The sequence below is a fragment of the Myotis nattereri genome (assembly GCF_964212035.1).
Source record: "Myotis nattereri genome assembly, chromosome: 5".
NCBI lineage: Eukaryota > Metazoa > Chordata > Mammalia > Chiroptera > Vespertilionidae > Myotis > Myotis nattereri.
Window position 1 is genome coordinate 101,741,468 of NC_138080.1, and position 20,679 is coordinate 101,762,146.

Sequence of the window (20,679 nt, forward strand, 5' to 3'; positions counted from 1 at the left end):
GAGAGGCCAGCAGTTCGATTCCTGGTCAGGCACATGCCTAGGCTGTGGACTTGATCCCCAGTAAGGGGCATTCTCTCTCTCTCTCTCTCTCTCTCTCTCTCTCTCTCTCTCTCTCTCTCTCATCAATAAAAATGTATTTTACAAAGAAAAGATTATCCCTGATTTAGTCCACAAAGTAAGGATTTTTAACATTATAGAAGAGAGAATCTGAAGCTTAGAGAAATGTAACTTCTCACACTGCAGACTCAGAGCATCTAACCACCATTTTGGAGCAGAAGGGTTTATTTTTGTTTTTAAAATGAATTTCTACAGGCCCTCTACAAACTCCCGCATCAGAAATTCTTGAGCACTTCGTGGAAGTGAGAGTTAGGGATAGGCTCAGGCCAGGCAGAGCAGACACTGTCCAGAGTACAGGCTCAGAGCTCAGAGTTCTGGGGACTCCCTCGTGAGTTAGGCCTGCCTCCTCTCATGTTGCAGGATCAGGGGGAGGTCCAGGGGGTTAAGCCAGGTGGCTGGGATGGTGGTGGCCCAAAGCTTGGGCAGGCTTTGTCTGACCAAGTCCCATAAATATACTTTCATATTTTAACAATTGATTGGCTCATCCCTGAGAAGTACTTCAGACATATCACTTCACAGCTATCATTGCTTAAGTTGCAGCTATGTTAAAACTATGAAAAGTGATATTACCTACAGAAAAAAATATGGAGCAAATATCAGTACAGTCCGTAGTAGATACAGCAAGAAGCATAAAGGTGTGACACAAATGACTCATGAATGGGAAACACTTTGTCCCAGATGATCCTTGAGGACAGGTGACAGAGAATTCCTCTGTGTGCCCTGGGGTCTGGCACATAGCAGGGGCTGAGGAAATGTATGCTCAATGAATGAAGTTAAGCTCTTGATCTTACTCACCAGGACAGTGCAGTGTGAATGGCAGGGGTACCTGTTACCCCAAATACACACGACCCCTTCCCATTTATATCTGAGCGGCACATGAGCAATAACTGGGGGTTCCAACTCCCAGTCTCTCAGCCTTTGCTTTACCATGGTCCTTCGCTCCAGTGAGCTGTTCATCCAGCGTGTCTCCCTGCAGGAGAATTAGCTCAGTGTGCTCAGAGTCAAGTGGCTCAACCGTCATCCCCTTCATGATGACCTATGGTTAAACTCAGATGTCACCAGTCTGTGATTGGCAGCTGTCCCTGGGGTCTAGGTAAAGAAGCCACACCCACTCATGGTCCTGAAACCATTTTCTTATTATGTTTATGACAGGATTTGATTCTGTCTCCCTGAACAGTTAAATAAATGGCAATCCAGTCTACAGTCATAACCATAATGTCAATTGTGACTTTTACTAGATTAAAAAATATTTTTGGTTTTGACCTCCAACATTTATTTTTTTCTTTGTTATACAAGTTCTTGGCTACTTGTAGTTCAATAGTCGTCTAAGTCACAATGTCTGGAAGGGGGATGAAACTATTTTTTTTTTAAAGTCATTGCTTTTATTTATTTATTTTTTTAAAATATATTTTATTGATTTTTTACAGAGAGGAAGGGAGAGAGATAGAGAGTCAGAAACATCGATGAGAGAGAAACATCGATCAGCTGCCTCCTGCACATCTCCTACTGGGGATGTGCCCGCAACCCAGGTACATGCCCTTGACCGGAATCGAACCTGGGACCTTTCAGTCCGCAGGCCGACGCTCTATCCACTGAGCCAAACCGGTTTCGGCATGAAACTATTTTTTATGTAGCCAACAGCATGGTATGTTGAAGAGATGGAAATATTATCTTCCAAAAGTACAAAATCAGTTATGATAGTGAAATTTATTTGCAGAAACAAGTTATGTTCCATGGGTAGGTGTTTTCATGCTTCAAATTAATATTTGTCCTTTAAGATAACAGATGTGTAGCTGTGTCTGCCTATGTGGGCAGTCGACATGAGTAGGCACACGGTTGATGTTCCAAGTGAAGGCCTGAGAGACAAGTGTGGATTGCAAGACCAAGGCAATCCCACACCCTCCTCCTACCTATTCCACTCTGAGTTGATGATTTCCTGGCATCTCAGCTACACACTGTTGGGCCTCACTTCTCAAAGGCATTGGAGCTGCGTTTCCTAGCACAATAGAGCCTCCCTACTCAAAGGGTGGTCCTCAGACCAGCAGCACTCAGATCTGAAATCCTTAGTGGCCTTATCATTTTTTCTTATGGATTTCTGTATTTATACTTTCTGTTTACATGATTCTTAAGGGCAAGCATTGTCTTTTTTTAATAGATCTGTCTAGTTTGTAGATGAATTTCCTACACATAGTGGTACTTAGTCAACTTCTGAATTGAATCTAGATCCTCAGACTGTAACCAGGAGAGCAGGCAAGCCGGAAAGGGGCCAGGGGCTAACTCGGTGGAGTTCTGGATTTAAACATACTTCTCTGCTCCACAAATTATTTAACTCCTCTAAGCCTCAGTTTCCTTCACTTTAAAATACAGATCATAATAACTACCTCAGGTTTGTTTTAAGGTTCACATGAGATCAAACATATAAAGCAATTAGCATAGTGCTAATTGGTTCATGGTGAGTTCTCAATACACATTACCTACTATTACATTATCATGTAAGCCAGTAAATTCTATGCATATCAGAATCCCTAAAGGAAGCTCCCCCCTACTGCGTTTTCAATTAACCTTGGGATTCCCAACCGGGGTTGATTCTGCTCTCAGACAAGAGTATGGCAATGTCAGGAGACATTGGATTGTTACACGTTGGGGAGAGGGTGCCATTGGTATCTAGCCCAGAGAGGATGCTGCTAAACGTCCTACAGTGCACAGGGCAGCCCCCTCAACAAAGCATGATTGGGCTCCAATTGTTAATAGTGCCAAGGTTGAGAAATGCTCTAGTTACACACAGAGGGACTGAGGTCATCAAAGGAACCCTTTATTCTTGAGGATTTGGGAACCTCCATATGTATATTCTCTCAAATATTAATGTGGAGCCGCCCTCGTTGGGATTCATCGACCAGGAGCCACGTCTGCTTTGGAACAGAACCACACTCTGCAGACCTGATGCTGCCAGGTTAACCTATTAAAGGTCATAAAACAATAACAATCACATTGCACATTTCATTTTTTAATATCAAAGGGAGCTGGGTCCTTTGAAATGTAAAACATCCTAAGTGAGAGAATAGTGCCTGCCATTCCCCCAGGAGCACAAGGTCATTGTGCAAATAACATTCCCCTGCTCATTTTATTCAATTTCGAGATATGCAGGAGGCCACACATCTGGGGAGATAGACAAAACCAATAAGGATGGACTTTGGCTGCCCAGGACAGAGGCTGGACAATAGAGCTGTGGTCTGCAGTTCAAAAGAGATGCTGGAAATGATGTAAAATAAATTTTGCAGCAGATAGAAGGAGCAGGCATGAAACTCCTGTCTCCTGTTTCCTGAAGAAATGAGAGATGCTTCAGAGAATGTATTTTCCCAGGTAGGACTACAAAAACAAAGGGGAGAAAGAAGGAGGAGGCTTATCCTCCCATGAGCAGATTAAGCAGACACCAATTTACACCTCGTTGTGAAGGATCACATTTTTCCAGGAGTGAGATCCCATTTATATCTTCTGTAATTAAGCTAAAGTAATTGTTTTAAATGACACCCCCCACTGCAACTCATGAAGTAAATATTGTATGTGAAGTGGGTTCAAATCCTGAAATATATACATGAGAACCACACACAAAAAAATGTCACTCAGTCCCGGGCCTACCATCAGCCTGGGGATCTGCTGGGCTGTGGTAATAGCTCTCCTTGGTGGTATTTTGGTTTGGTAGAAGGCCAGGAATGACTAACTGAAGCAGTTTAAGAGGTGGTAGATGGGGTGGGGACTAGCTTATAGAACGGCCATGTGTGGCCAGCTGTTCTGAAAGCAGGTGCCCTGGCAGTGAGTAAGCGAGGGTTCCCAGACATGCAGGAGGTGCCATCCGTCAATGGGAACATGCAGCTGCATCAGTGTCCAACCATCTATCTCCTGCATCCTTTGCTCTTTGGCCATTTTTATTTGTTGGAAAATTGAACACGGAGAGCTGTATATGAAGAGCTCTAAGAGACCAGCATCCTTTATTCCCCATTCAGGAGAATCTAGTTGGGCAAAGAGGCATTTTCTCCCCTAACAATTGAGTTTGCATGGCCTCTATAACCAATGCAATTATTGAGCCAGATAATAAATAATTGCAGAACAACAGGAAAAAATAGCTGTGGGCAGGTGAGTAGGAAAATGGGTGGTTTCAGATGAGATTTGCACAGTGATTGAGTCAGCGAGGTGGTGTTACGTTATCCCAGGTCACATCTGCTCTGCACTAACTAAGGTCAATTACTAGCCACACACCTGAGCTGATGCTGGAGACCCCACTGCAGCCCAGGCTGAGCCTTTATAGGATGGACTTTTTCACAAAGGGAAGTATTCAAACGGAAGCCCAGGGGTGGTACTTGGCCAACATTGTGATCATTTTAAGAAAACAGTAGCCAGCCTTGGATATATGTGTTTATGGAGTGTAACTGCCAATGCATCACATCCCTGGGCACGTGCCTGGGTCCTGTAACAGTATTCTTCCATGTGTATCCTCAACTCTGAAATTGGCATGGAAAGACAAAGCCTCAGATATTTTCCTCTTTATGGTTAGGCTCAGACTTTTCTTGAAAAGAGCATAAGCACATCACAAACTTTTTCTTCCAAAAAAGACCCAATTTACCCTTTGGCTATATCTTCCCCCTTAGACCACTTGCCTTCTCAGTCCACGCAGGCTTGGAGAGTCTCCTCTTCCCTGGGTTCCTTCTCCGCCTTTCCATGGTGGCTATTCTGATGGATGCGGAGTCACCTCTCTTTGCTTTCGATTGCACTTCTCACTACCTGCTAAAGAGACTCCCTGATGAAATCCTTTCCAAAGAACCTTCTTGACCTTCTCTTTTCCTTGACCACAAGGCTACTTCTGTGCTCTGTTAAGTGATGGCCCATAAATGGCCCATAAATCTTTGTAGGTTGCATCAACAGTGTGCCCTTACAGACTCTCCTCAGTCTCAGTGTTATCTTTAAAGGTAGAATTCTGTAGCTCCATCAACCTGACCCAGCAGGATTCATTTTGTAATTTGGCAAATACTAAGTCTACCCTATGCACAAGGCATGGTTCTAGGTGCTGGGCATCCAACCGTAAACCATAAAGACAACTCCCCTGCCCTCTTGGAGCTTACATTTGGGGAAAGGGGTCACAGAATGACAAAAATCAGCAAATTATACAGTGACTTATTAGTGTAATGTGCACTGGAGAAGGAGTATAAAGGAGGATGGGGATTTTAGGGTGAGGGTGTGATTCAGTTTTAAATAGATTGATCTGAGTTGGTATTACTGAAAAAAAATGATGTTGGAGGAAACAAATGAGGAGAGAGAGAGTAACCCACGTTCACAAGGAAGAACATTCTAGGCAGAGGCATGTGTAGCTGAAGGGAAGAGAATGCAGGAGAAATTAGTAGAATTTGGGATCTGATAAATGGGGAGAGGACAAAGCATGTCAAATCTTTAGAACATTTGAAAGAATTTGACTTTAACTCTGGGTAAGAGAAGGAGCTGTTAGAGGGTTTTGAGCAAAGGAATAAGATCATCTGGCTTCTATTACAAAAAGAATTCACTGATTGCAGAATTGAAAATAATCAGTGGAGGTGGGGACATAACAGTTATCTATTGGGAGATTACAAACTATACCAAAGCTGAGTGGCTTGAAACAAGAGTAATGCATTATTTCTCAACTAGAGGCCTGATGCACAAAATTCATGCAAGAGTAGGCCTTCCTTCCCCTGGCTGCTGGCACTGGCTTCCCTCTGGCACCCCCAGCTTCATCCAGAAGGTCATCCGGAAGGACGTCCGGTCTAATGAGCATATTATGCTTTTATTATTATAGATGTATTGGCTGGGCAGTTCAGCTAGGCGTGCATGTACTCACTTACTCAGTTACTTCTAGCTCCTGGGTCAGTGGGAGCTAGAGACCAGGGAATGGTTGAGTCTCTCTCTCTCTCTCTCTCTCTCTCTCTCTCTCTCTCTCTCTCTCTCTTTCTCTCTCTCTCTCTCCATATGGTCCTTCATCCTCCAAGAGACCAAACTAGGCTCCCTTTTATGGAGGTGGCACCCTTCCAACAGGGCAAGCCCCAATTTCCAAGTTCTCATCATGCCTTACTGTATAATGTTTGCTTATGTACCATTGGCCATAGCAGGTCACAAGAGTAATCCCAGAATCGGTGTGGGAGGGGACTGCATAGGAATATGGACACAGGAAGCTAGGATGCATCGGAAGACCTTAGTGTAGCAATCAGCCACGGGGACCAAAATGGAGATCATGGAGGGCAATTAGGAGGCTCTGTAATGATCCAGAAAAGCAATAATGATGAATTTCACCAGAGTGATGACAGTGGGAGTTTTCAGAAGTGCCTATATTCTGAATATAATTTGAAAGATGGTCTTATTTTTATTCTCCTAAGTCACTAGGACCAAGCTATTAAGTTTCCAGGAATTGGTAATGTTCTTATTATTCATGAGATGACATCGCAAAAAAAGTAAGGGAGGTCAGGGGATAGGTTTCTTTTATTGCCAATAATTATTCAATGAGTTTTCTGAACAATTGAAAACTTAGTAATTCACTTAGTGAAGTGACTGTACACGGCGCCCTGTCAATATCATCATCAGCTAATATTTATTGAGCATCCTCTGAGTACATGGCATTGCACTCACAGCTACAGAGGTGAGCTGCATTAATTCTTCCGGCCAATGCAGGATTATTGAGTGGTTGATTGCCTCACTCTATTAATTGGTGCCCCAGCCGCCTGAAGAAAAGCATTCTGCTTCTAGATTACAATCCCTTATTCCCCTGGAGTAGTGTTAGCTTTGGTAGAGTCTGACAGCATAGGGCAAGGATGAGCTTCTCTGTGTTTATGAGTATGCTAATAACTTTTTATTACTCAGTATCAGAAATTGGGAGATATTAGTCTCATTTAGTGGCCGGAGAAGTGAAGGCTGAGTGTGGGGCAGTGATATGGCCAATGCCACCCATTGAGATGGTGGCAGACCTGGGACTGAAATACAGTAACTTTTTCTACTGCGCTACACTGCCTCTCAGTGGTGCATGCTATTCCCATTTCTCTCTCACGCTAACATACAGTCGTGAAAACTCCACCAAAAAAGATTTAACTGGCATCTATGCTCTTAAGCGTGTCTATGACACACTGTTCTTTGCTATCTGCACAGCCAAATCACTGGAAAAGTGGTATGTTTGTGTTGGTATGTATGTGTTTTTTAAGTCCCTTATTACAGGAAATTTGTCAGCTGTTAAAATCTCCATTTTTTGTGTTAAATTCTCATCAGAAAGATGTCACTGCTTTCAGTGCATCCAGAGATTTGAAAGCCAGCACGTGAAATAAACTATTTCATCGCGATCACTGCTTTCATTTCGGCCTGGAAACAGTTATTCCATGGAGATTGTTTTGACTGATCATTCTTTTTGAGAGAGTCTCTACCTTTGTGTTTTTTCCTAATAAAAGAGTTAAAATTTGGAGTTAAGAAAGACTGTGAGCGTTGGGGGCAGCTTACATGCAGAATGTATTTGTAAATCTCAAAAGCAGCACCATTCAATGTCACGTACTCTGGGATGCACTTGAGTGTATACCCTCCAGAACATCTGCTTGTTGTAATTCCGCCACATTACCTATTTTAGTACATATCTCTTCCGAGCAGCTTCCAGAGCTTTTCAGATAGTCAGCATCAGAAATTGCACTGTTTTATCCTGGATTTTACAAATAGCAACAAGATTCTTGTAAAACAGAACTATCTGATAAGTAAGGTTGTGAATTGCCTTTTGTGATTGTCATGGGCAAGAGTATTAAAGAAACCGGCAAACAGTGCAGCACACCAGTTGCTGTAAAAATAAAACCTGTACCAGTGAATGCGTTTCTCTGAAGAATACGTTCAAGGCTGTGATCATTGTGCAACTTCTGGTTGGATGCTTTCAAATGTTCCGTATTGAAAAACATCAGTAACAAGAACCAAAGAGTCCGCCAAAGCCTGTATTCAACTCAGTGGAGAGAAACATACATTCTTAGAGTTTCATTGAGGCCAACCCTGCTTGGTCCACCATGGGAAGCAGAGATTTTAGGTTCTCTCCGGATTTGCTTTCCGTTTCTACTGTATAGTTAGGGGGCTGTTACTTTGTTTTTCACTTTAAGGGGTGTTCAAATCCCTATGCAAAACAGACATGTGAAACAGACCAGACAAAATTCTGTTCAGCAGGCAAAAATCAAAATGCTAGAACATGGTAATGAATGTAAGTCATTTTATATGCAAAATAATTTGTTTAATTGGCTAAATAAGATCTGGTATAATTAAAATATTCAATAAACTATTACAGAAAACTATTTATGTCACCAGCCTTTAATCATATTATATGTCCATTGCAATTTTGTAAACAGATATGAAAACGGACCTGAATTATCTCAAATTTACAAGTAAGAAGGATACATAAGGGTTTTACAGAAACTTCAGAGGTTATGCCTTTTTTTAATTTTAGAGAAATCTCTTTGTTTTTGAAGACCAACAATTTATAGACAATTCCCATAGCTTGACTCTCCAGTGAATGCAGGCAGAACCACTGTGAGTAAGGAAAATCTTTCCTAAGGCAGCTCCTTTTCACCAAGGAATAAGGATTATGTAGAGTGAGGTCCACAGTGTTCACTCCCATCATGTCCCCCTAAGGAAAAACAAACCTCCCAGAATAGATGAGGGTATAATTGGGCCTGAAATGACCCCACAGACGAGACCCTATGGAACTGAGAAATCTCTCTAAGGATTAGTTGCCCAAGGGTCAACATAAGCTGACTTCTGACTAATGTGTAAAGGATTGGGGGAAATGTTACTCTTCGAGAGGGCAGTTGTTAATTCTTCCTACTGCAAGAATCTCCATTTGTTGGCATGAGTTAATTTTGACACTAACTTGAACACTGGTGGACTTTGAGTATGTGTTCAAATATATATACTGAAGTAAATAAATGAAGTAAATAAATGTCACACCACCTAAGGCCTTATTCTAACAGTTTTCTAAAGGCCAGGGACTGTATTATAAGCTCTTTCACATACCTTGTGAATGATAGAATTTTATACCTGTTAATATATATATTTATATATATATGCACATATATTAATATAATATATATATGCAGAAAGAGTGAAGACACTTAGTTCCTATAAACTTCAGGAAACTTAAAATCTATGTAATAAAGTAAGAGTGATCTAGAGATATTAGAAGAATAAAAGGTCACTAACAGTGTAAGATACCCAAAGGCAGGACAAGATTAATTTGTACAATTATATGTAATAAAATGTTCCAGACAATGGGTGCTTGGAAATTGGAGAAATATCATTTACCATGAGTTCATATAACTTAGAAAGCATACTTTGAGGACAAAGAATTTTTAAAATAAATTTTTAAAGTGTATTTTTATTGATTTCAGAGAGGAAGGGAGAAGGAGAGAGAATCATTAATCTGCTGCCTCCTGCATATCCCCTACTATGGATCAAGCCCAAAACCCAGGCATGTACCTTGACCAGGAATTGAACCATAACTCCTGATTCATAGGTTGATGCTTGACCACTGAGCCACACCGACTGGGTGAGGACAATGAAATTTTATATTAAACAAGGGGAAATATACATTTACCAAAACCAATTCTGTGTGAAATAACATGTGGAGGTAACAGAGCACAAAATGCTATGGATGTATATAGACCAGTGGGTGATAATAAAAATATTGCTAGAAATAGATGGGTTTAGGCAAAATGGGGGTGACTCCTTCACTCATTCATTTAACAAACACCTATATTGAACACCTACTGTATGTTAGTCACTACTTTACATAATAGGAAAGTAGCAGTGAACAACAATGTATTCTGACATCATGAAGTTTATGCAAATATCAAAAGAATGGTTAAGTGTTTGATACCATTGATCATCGTGCGTAGGACACACAGGGCATGTCATTTGTAATGCTTTTGTTTGTGCAAATACAGGCAGATATACTTTTTACTTATATGTATAAACAAAACAAAATTGTTTGATTGAATATTTTATGTCATTCCAGGTTGTTTTAGTATTGTACAGACTTAGCCAGAGAGAAAATAAATGAGAATATAATTATTATATTTTTTTAATTTATTTTAAAAGTAAGATGAAAAAGTGACTGAGGACCATAGTATTTGAGTGGTTATATCTACCTTTCTCTGTAACCTCAAATGGGTGACTTTCAGCTAATAACCTCCACTTTCCCATGCAAGGAATGGGCAGCATGAGGGCTCCATTTTTAAGCAGAATACAAATGACAGGCATAAGGGGCCCAATCAAATTGATGAATATCACTTTTGTACAGTTGTGGGGGTGGGGGGGGGGGAGAATGTCTTTCATTTCTATCTACCTGCGCCATTCACATGTAATGTTTGTATTTTATATTATTTTGTATAGTTAGGATGGTTCCCATAGAAAGGATGAGGACAGCATTTCCTTATAAAAGTGTTGCTGAATTTTTACATATGGTTAAAACTTTAATCCCCATGAACATAGATGAACAAGGAGTCAACAAACATTTACTGAGTGAGCTAGCTACTTCGTTTAAAGATGTCTGGAAGATAATAAAGATTCAGAGATGCTTAAACACCAATATTGCTCTCATTTAGTCTATACTATCATTGAAAGAATAGAGCATAAACCTGAACACCCAATTAATAGTAAACCAATGCAGTGTGGGCTACGATGGAAATGATAGGTGTGGATAGGAATAACTGGAAGAATCACTCCATCCCATGGTTGACATTTGCTCCTGTGACATTGGGTAAATTAATTTTACTAAACCTCAGTTTCATTTTCTGTAAAATGGTTCTAACAACAGCCAATACAGGGGTTGTGGAAAGGTTTAGAAATTGGGAACAATGCCAAATCCCTGTCATATAATAAGTTTTTATATTACTAGCTACTCTTTATTGTGTGGGTACTAGCTGTAGCCTAGCTGTTGTGCTAATCGTTTTACTTCTCTTAGCTAACTAAATCGTTGTTATAACAATATTTTACAGAGGAGGGGCGTGAGCTTGAAAGAGGAAGGGGACTTGACCAATATCCCACAATTACAAAGCAAATTTCAGGGCCAAGACTTAGAACTAGGGAGAATTCTAAAGCTAAGCGCTTGAGTAGCTACTATGATTAAAACAATGTCATCGCCGTAAATGTAGGAAGGTCAAGAAAGTGTTTGTGAAGGACTTATCCTGGTCTTAGATGAAGGGATAGGAGTTGAATATGTTGTGATCAAGGAGAAGAGGACATTCTAGAAAGAACAAGGAAAGTGCATGAGGCTTTGGAAGAGCTGTGTGAATGTGTAAGGATCGGGCTGAGGGAGCAGGGAGCTCCTATGAGGAGGTGATAGAATGAATATTTACATGGGTAGGTTGGTGTCAAACCACAAAGGTGGTTAAGTATGAGGGCAAAGAAAACTGCACTTTGTTCTCTAAAGAACAGTGAACGCTTGAGGATTATTTTTCTTATAAAAACTAATATTTATTTTAAATAAGAAATCACTAATTACAGTTTTAAAGGGCTGACAATAACCACAAATATGATAATTGCCAGAAAAGTAACATGATCATTTTACCATCAGCCTGACACACCCTTTTTAATTCTTTCCCTACATATTTTCTGCGTGCTCTTTGTTTCTTCAGATGAATTTTCACTAACACTTTTGAACCTTTGAAGATTTTTTAAGCCGATGCATAAGGTGATGAAATAGAACAGACTTTCAATTGACCAATCAATAACTATTGGGAATAGATGTCATTCAGAGTGGCATTTTGAGAAGGTTATTCTGGCTCGTGAAGGATGAATTGGAGAAGAAAAGAAATCCTCTTGAAATGGCTGTTTTCAATCGCTGTGTCATGACAGACGGGAGAAGTGTCACAACTAACAAGGCACTAATAGTAAAGTATTGGTTTGCCACAGATTAGCTGCTTTCTCCATTAGAGCAGATTCAAGGTCATCCCTAGGATAACATCAGGCTCCTTCACGGCAATTCCAAGTGCTTTCTCAGGGGTGGGAAGGTCGTGGTGTTACACTGTGGTTCGGTCTTTGGCGGGACCCTCAGAATGTCCCCGGAGGAGGGGGTGCCTCATTTTGTCACCCTTCGTGTGTTTTGGGACAGAAAGGAAAAGCATGGGGAAGCGCTCCATTAAAGGCTGATTGCAATAGTCCAGGCACACATGGCCAGACCTAGAAGGTATCAGGAGCCTAGAGATGAAAGAATAACCTTGAGAGCCATGGGGTGGGGTGGACATTTGATAGCTATGGAGAATGGGATGGGAGAGAAAGGAAGGCTCCAGATGTGTTCACTGCACACAGGTGAAGAAAGGGCTTTCTTTGAGGGTGATAAAATACTGTCTATCTGAGCTATTACAACAAATTCTGTTGGGAAGATTTGGTGATAATAGGAGTTGACATTCATAAAGTACTTGTTGAGTGCTAAGAAAGGAATTCCCCATAGCACATACATTATTTTTACCTAATGGCAGCCTCCCATGAAACAGATAATATTATTACACCCATTTTCACACAGAGAGGCAAAATAACCTGGCCAAGATCACACAGCAAGCTGGCGGTGGAGCTAAGATTCAATCCCAGGAAGCCTGGTTCCCAAAACAGAGCACTGGACCACTGTGAACACCACAGTATACGCACACAAACATCAAGCTCTCCCACAGAGAAGTCTTGTAAAAGTCATATTCTGGGAAGAAATATTGATGTCATTTGAGCCAACATTGGCACCCCGGGTTAATCTGATAGCCCCCCCCCCAAGATATCTTAAAAATAAATCATATATAGCAACATGTAAATGTATGCTCAAGGTGCCCACCTCCTCACACAGGAAGTGACAAAACATAAGCAACGACACTGATAGCCATTTAGAGCTTTTTACAAATCTCTTTGTGGCCTAGATTTCTTTTTATCTTACCTTGACCTTGTCTTGCTGACTCTCTTCCCTTCCCCCCAGACCCCTCTGCCACTTTTATTGCAATGATACAGTTGTATTCTTGCAGCAGGGTCTTTATTTCTATTGGCAGAATATTCTCAATCTACTCACTCCCTTGTACAAAGTTAATTTTAACTCTAGGACCTATAGCAATAATGCCACTTAAAGGACGCTGCTTCTAGTAGACCCTGAGAAATGTCCGCAGAGAACTCTGGATTCCCACCCCACCCCCACCCCCCGCCCCCCTTCCCTAGCTCCTCGCTGGCCCTGCAGCCTCTTTCCCGCTCCATCTGAGATCTGCGTTCCCTGCCTGCACGCTGCCTTCTGCTCAGCCCCTGTGTGTTCTCCAGTCTCTGCTTTGCCTTCATGATACATAGGGTTTCATCTTGATCACGTGGCGGGAAGGGGGGAGTTGTTACTTCTTTATTTGGGTCCAAGCTAAAAAGATATTCTCCCTATTGCCAAACCGCAAGAATCATGACACTTCGGGTTGAACCAGAATAAGCAATCCCTCTTTGGATACAGCATGGCCGGGATGGAGGAGGAAGGTCTTTTTTCCTGGACCACTTCTCACTCTATATCTGGCGGCAGACACAGGGACTTCAAAATACCAGATGCCCAGGGTCTGCGGTATATGCTTGGGACACACCATAGTTGAAGTAAGATAACTGAGTGGTAATTTTTTAGGGTCTTTTTTTTCCCCCTCTCAAAATAATATCTCTTATAAATAGGACACATGGATTTACCTTTAGTTTTCAAACCTGCTTAAATTTCTAAAGGATGGCCAGTGAAAAGCCTCCACTTCCTACTGGCTCACTACCACCTCAGCCAGGTCAACGGGGGAAGCAGGGAGTCATTTTCACCAGCATCTTAACTTGGACCACACACTTCCCCTGGGGATCAGCGATGTGCATCCTGAGAAGAGAGGCCACTTGGGGAATTTTACTGTGAGGTGCTGGGGGGCGGGGGGGGGGGCGGCAGGAGATGAGCAGAGATGGCCCAGCCCTGGTGCAACACCATTGGAAACCGTTTGAATTGGGGAATCATTGCTTTTTGACTTGGTTTTAAAAATGGAACCTCCCATAGCATGGTACTGGGAGGCGGAAAGATGCAGGAAAAGTCTGTAGGCACAGTGACTCCAAAACTCTGTTCCAGGACACTCCAGAAAGCAAGCCTGTTGTCACCGTGGGAGGGAGACCAGAAGGAATGTCAAGTCCGTGTTCCTAATAGCCTCTCCTGCACACACCTTGCCCCCCCCCCTTCATTTTGCCTTTATTAATAAAACTAATGGAGAGAACGCGCCTCTCCTACTCTCCCTGGGAACACGGGTTTGGCGAGCGCTGATATTTTGGCGTGGGCTCTTTCTCTCCGAGACCATTATTGAGACGAAGCACTTGTTCCTTCTTTTGTTTACCCGTGGCAGTTTGTCAGCAGTTATGATAAGTAGAGTTCCATCTGCCAGTAAAACTACGCTGCAAATTGCCGTAGAAATTAGCAGCTTTCATTGTTGCCTACGTAAATAAATATGCAGAATACATTGCACTTAAACGCACCCCCCCCCCCCGCAAAAAAAAAAAAAAATCACAGGTACACCGCACATTTCAGTCAGACAAAACCGGGGACTCAGTGAGATGATCTCAGTTTCTAACCTGGAAGATGCACGAATGTGTGTCTAAATGAGAGAGGCAGTGTATCATGCTCGCGGAGATAAAAACAGAAGCCGCCAGACACTGCTCTGTGCCTTTATTCTCAGAATCCTTTGCCTGAAACCCACTGTCTTTTCCCGTGTTTCTCTCTTCTCTCTCTCTCTCTCTCTCTCTCTCTCTCTCTCTCTCTCTCTCTCTCTCCCCCTCCTCCCCCCCCCCATCTCTTACTCTCTCTTTCTCTCCCTCTCTCCTCCTTCCTTCCCTCGCTCATTGTCCTCCCTCTCCTCCTGCTTTTGATGCGCACAGTGGTGACATTCCATTGCCTCTCCCCTCTCCTCGCCGCTGTTCCGACACTCCAGCCTGGCGGTGCTCCGGCCAGGCAGCGGCAGCCTCTCCTGCGAGTTTGAGTCATGTGTGCAGCTCAGTTTGATCGAGCGTTCCTTTCCTGCCTTTTCACTCTTACAAAAGATTAAAAGGTGGCGTCACATTGCTCCCCTGTTCCTTCCCGCAGGAGGGACTTAAAAGGGACAACAAAAACTAATCACTTTCCATAAGCATTTTCTTGCTGGGGAGAGAGGAAAAAAAAGGGGGTGGGGTGGGGGAGAGAAAAAGGAGAGGCGGGGGGCGGGGGGCGGATTGAGCGGTGTAATTGGAGACCGGTGGTGAGGATTGGGGCGAGCTAGAGATGCTGCACGCTGCTAACAAGGGAAGGAAGCCTTCAGCAGAGACAGGTAAGAGCGCCCAGCCATGGGTTTGGCCGAGTGGCTTTAGTGAAATCTCTGTTTGCACCGTTTTGTAATTGAGAACGGCGTCCGCGGCAGAAGCCCGTGGTTTTTCAGCCGGCTTCCTTTTGTTTAACGTAGAAAGTACCTGTATTAATTTTGACGAATTAGAGCATGCAGCAAATTCAATTGAAAATAGATTTGTATAGTAAATGCATTTATACTGAATGATCTTGCGTCCGTTTTTTATTTAAGGGGAAGAGACGAGAAAGATGCTTTTGACCAGCGTAGCACTTTGCATTACGCTCAGTTCTAAAGCGCTAACGGGAAAATAAAATAATCCAATTGATCCTGTTTTTGTGAACTCCGGGACCTACACGCTGGGAGAGAGAGCCGGCATTCGAAATTTTCCTTCCCACCCAACTTCTGATGCGTTATAATAATTTTTCCACTGGAGGTTTAAGCCAGGGTAGAGTTTATTTAAGTCTAGCTGCCCGCGTGTGTTTGGTTTGGATCTTGGGGGGTGAAGCGCTGCTTATACCTCCTAACCTGGGTCAGGTTGATGTTTCATAAATGGAGATGAACTGTTGTCCCGAATGCAACATGAAGTGAAAACATCAGGCTCGGGCATGTTTCAGAAAAGGATCCAGTAAATAATTAGGGGAGCTAAATGAGGACAGTGTGAAATGGGAGTTAACTCTGGGGGTGCTGTGTTATGAGGTTTTTTTTTGGATTTTAAGGGGCTCGATAATGAAGGGGAGTGATTATCACCCTCAGGTCGGAACTTTGCATTCAGACCCTTAATACAGAATGTGTGTGTATTTGCACTGTAGGTGGCTGCTAGCAACCTGTCCCTTTTGTGCGCTGTGAATGGGAGTTGTGGATTATATTTGATGGCATTTCTCCTTTAAAGAGCATTGGGAAGGAGTTTAAAAGGTTCACATCTATTCTGACGCTGAACAAACAGAAAATGCAACATATCCCAGGCTCCCAGCACCTGGTTCCGGTGGCTGCTGCTGGTTTTTAAAGTTTTAATCCATTTGTTCCTAGCGTCAGTCTTGGCTGATTATGTGTTCATTGCCTCTGCTGCTAACCTGTATTGCTGGCATCAATGAACCGAGACTTGAGAATGCAAAATAAAAAATAAAAAAAATCCAATTAGCTAGAGTTTCATTTAAGGATAACAGAAATCCAAATCATATTCAGACTTTGATCGAGGGTGTCACCTGACATGTTTGGATTAATTTTTAGATGATTATTTCCTGGATGTGGAAATCGGAATATTAAAAGTACACAATCCTGTGCAAAGAATGCTTCTCCGGCATCAGACACAGAAAGGTGACTTTAGAGCTTCCACCAGGTTTGGTGGCCAAGAGAACTGCTGAGAACTGCCGTGGCATTGTCGCGCTCAGCAACCATGAGTGAGAGGGTGTTTTATATATGTATTTGGTGATAGGATTGTTTTATCCCCGAGTTTCCACACTTCACTTGCTCCTCCAAACCAGACCCTGGCATGTGTCGTGTCTGCCAGACCATCCATCTAATGGCATGTTATGGGTGCAGCCCGTGAATCCAGTTTTCTAAGGACACCAGGTGGGAGCTGCTGAATTTGGGGGAGGAGGGAGTGGATGCCAAATGGAATATGGGCCTCATCAGACACCATCCTCGAGAGCATCTCCAGTGGAGGTTCTGTGGGGACACTTAATTTTCCCATCCTGGTGAAAAGACCAGGGGAAGATGCGGACAGGGACAGGAAACTGCTGCAGGCTGCCGTCGCCGTGCTGGTGACAGCATAGCGAGTTCTTAAAATCCCAGCACGTATAGTTTTCTTTTTATCAACTTACGAAACTTTGCAGAACCTTGAAGTAGCCCTTCTCCCGTTCAATCGTGTTTGTACATCGCTGGCTCACAGAAAACCTTTTCTCTGACTCTCGCCATGCCAAACTGTTGACTGTTGTTGTGTTGCCGCCGACAATGGTGATGATTTCTTAAACCAGTGGTAAGTGTTGAGGAGATGGGCCGGGAGCTATATGTTGTCTGCATGAGAGATGCATTGTGTTTGTGAAAGCGACTTCTTCCAGGTGAGGAGATGATACATTTGAAGCTGTGGCTTGGCTATGTGTTTCCCTGAATGGCTATCCTCCTAGAAATCTAACTGGAACCAAAGTAGGCAGCAACCATTCAGCTGTCCACTGGCTGGTCTTTCGGCATACACTTTGAAGCAGATGGTAACCAAAACTATCCTGACTCAAAACTATCTGAGTCATATAAATAGCATTTTTCTGACTTTTCCAGTAGATGTTGCTGCAGAGCAAAGAAAAGATTATTATGTTTTTACAGGAAAAAAAAATGAAATGCAGTAGACTTATACAAACCAATGAAAAAGATCCTTTCCCCCAAACTCTGCTGGTAGCATTTTGCATAATTTGCTAATTAATGAATTATATTGAATCATTCCCTTTTATGATGGTCTATAGCAGAAAGCTATTAAAACTTGAGTTCAATTTTTAAAATTATGAAATTGTTCTCTTTAGTCCCTATATATAATCTGTTTGCTGTTTTTCCATTTATAAAAAAAAAATCAAGTTAACTGCACATTGCTATTCAGAACATTTCATCCCTGAATGCTAAAACCCTTTAACATGCAAATATGATGTCAGAGGGAGAACTGAAATAGAATACCCTGAGAAGAGTAATGATCAAACGCATTATAAAAATATGCACCAGTTGCCAACATGTAATGAAATATTAAGAAATTAAAAGCATGCAACCTCTAAAGTAATAGAATTTCATTGCTCTGAGACTGTTTTCCCACTGAATATTAAGTGCTTAATAGATCTATCTGTTAAAAAAAAAAAAAACAATCACAACCCTACATGGTTTGTCAGTGAAGTTCTTTCATTATATGATTTTGAAAAATTAGCCCAATAGGATTTTCCTCAGACTAGGAAATGTAATTAACATTGGATATTAAGTGCCAGATTTCCAAAGCCAAAGCCACCAGGCTTGATGGAGAAAAGAGGAATTCAGAGAGCAAGCATCAGTGCTAGGAGCCGAGGGGACCCACGCTGAAACTCGTCCGCTGGTGATCACTCTGATAAAATGACAAAGACGTCCCCGAGGAGCCTGGGATTTTGGTACCCAGACACGAACTGATGCAATTTCAAGCAAGCAATGACCTCGATCTGTGGGAATATTTATTTTTGGAAATGATCAGTTAACCAATTTCAGTTGTGAAAGAGACATGCTTGAATATGACAAAAGCACTTGCAGATAGGATAAGGGTACATCCTAGGAGGTAGAGCTTTCTGTTTTTCCTTACTATAAGCAGTCCAAGCTGTTTCCTGGTGTTTGTTTGTTTTTTTTTCTTCTTTTGCATGGAAGTCCTTCTTTGTCAGTTTTTATTCCTGAGGTGTGAAATGCTCTATAGGATGTTTTTATTTTACACCCATTCATTTCTCTTTTTTGGGAGGAAAAAAAAGCTTATATTTAGAAGGCGTGAGTGTTAACTACTCCTATTTTGTAATTAGCACTAGAAATCCACTGGGGTAAGGATGTTCCTTTTTTCTTCCTTCCCTCCCTCCCTCCCTCCCTCCTTCCCTCCCTTCCTTCCTTCCTTCCTTCCTTCCTTCCTTCCTTCCTTCCTTCCTTCCTTTTTGGTTTTGATTCAAATATATATTTTTTGTGCTTGACCCATAGTGGTTATTATTTTTCTTTCTGTCTTTAAATAAGAAAAGCCATATAATTTTGGGAGAGATTTGGGTTTATTCTTCTGGTTTGTTTGCTGCTCACTTCTGGTGTTCTCTACATTCATTAGCGCTGTCAAGCACTTGCACTCTGAAGTAAACAGGACAAATAACACTTCCAACAACAACAAATGTCCGTTCTCTCACTGAGAGCCTCAGGAGGACTGACAATGCAAACCACACTCAGAGAATGGCCTAGTGGGTTCAAAGGTGCCAGGTCCTGACTCCCTTCTTAGGAGAGCTGAGAGGAAAGGTCACCACAGGTCGAGGGGATCCCGAGGGTGGCAGCCTTTGAATTAGGAGTGAAATGTGGAAACACAGTATAATCCAGATGAGCAAAATCAGAGGGATCATGGGGAAATAATGCCGAAAAGAATGACCAATGTCAGTATGCTGAAGGGCCTTGAATGTCAGATCAGGGTTTGTAGTAGCCACAGGATGTGATCTGGCAGCTTCCAGAGGAGTTCCCTTGCTGTGGGAACAGGAAAGCAGTGGAATAGTGGGTCTTTATTATGCCCTCCACCCACCCAAGAGATGCTGAAATGTTTAGTAGGGGCCATCTGCTCTCCATGACATTGTGGCCTTAAGGAGGTATTGTTCTTAGTGGGATATTGCTTTGCCTTTTAGGGATGCTGTTAAAAAAAACACACCAAGAACCTCCAGAGTAGAGACTGGAAACCAGCGAATAGTCCATTGCATTAGCCTAAACTTGGGAGGTTTGGTTGAAAAATACTCTGGAGGGAAGGGAGAGCGGCTGTGAGAAACACCTTCCTATTATAATTATTGCAATTTCTTGTGTGTACTGTAGATGTCATGGCCTCATTAGGCAAGGATTTTGTGTATATGCATCTGTTTTCATAAGACAAGCCTTCACCCTTCATCCGAGATGAGACCTGTAGTTTAGAAGATGTGCTATTTCTTTCTACCATTTGGGGTAATCACTTAGTGTTTCGGGCATCTCCCATTTCCTGACATTGATTAGGATGGATTTTTAGGACCTTCAAGGGCTTTCATGTCTCTGAAAAGGGATATACTTTATTTATTAGAATTAGTTGCCACTCTGAATTGCCTGTGTGTCAGTTACTTTCAAAAACCTGACTAACTTACCTCTAAACCAGCCGTGGGCAAACTACGGCCCGCGGGCCGGATTCGGCCCGTTTGAAATGAATAAAACTAAAAAAAAAAAAGACCATACCCTTTTATGTAATGATGTTTACTTTGAATTTATTTGAATTTATATTAGTTCACACAAACACTCCATCCATGCTTTTGTTCCGGCCCTCCGGTCCAGTTTAAGAACCCATTGTGGCCCTCGAGTCAAAAAGTTTGCCCACCCCTGCTCTAAACCCTTAGGTGCCTGGTGTATTCAACTGAGGAGCTCAGCTGTGGAGACTTCTCTAACTATACAATAGAAAGTTAATGTCAATACAGAAAATATTTTCTTGCATCCAATAGATTTCATAATGAGAAGGAGCAAAAATAATTATTAG

General features: G+C 42.2%; 1 protein-coding gene across 3 annotated transcripts in view; it reads left to right on the top strand.

The window, feature by feature from the left end:
* Positions 1 to 20,679, top strand: part of TENM2 (teneurin transmembrane protein 2) — a gene marked incomplete at its 5' end in the record, with an annotated part of 1,189,887 nt that overhangs the window by 529,097 nt on the left and 640,111 nt on the right. For 2 of the 3 annotated variants that reach the window (XM_081092173.1, XM_081092172.1), the window contains one exon: positions 15,407 to 15,452. The exons of the other annotated variant lie outside the window; for it this stretch is intronic. In XM_081092173.1, the coding sequence (XP_080948299.1) occupies positions 15,407 to 15,452 (46 nt within the window). Of the gene's footprint in view, positions 1 to 15,406; positions 15,453 to 20,679 lie in introns of those variants that run through there. 3 annotated transcript variants of the gene reach the window in all.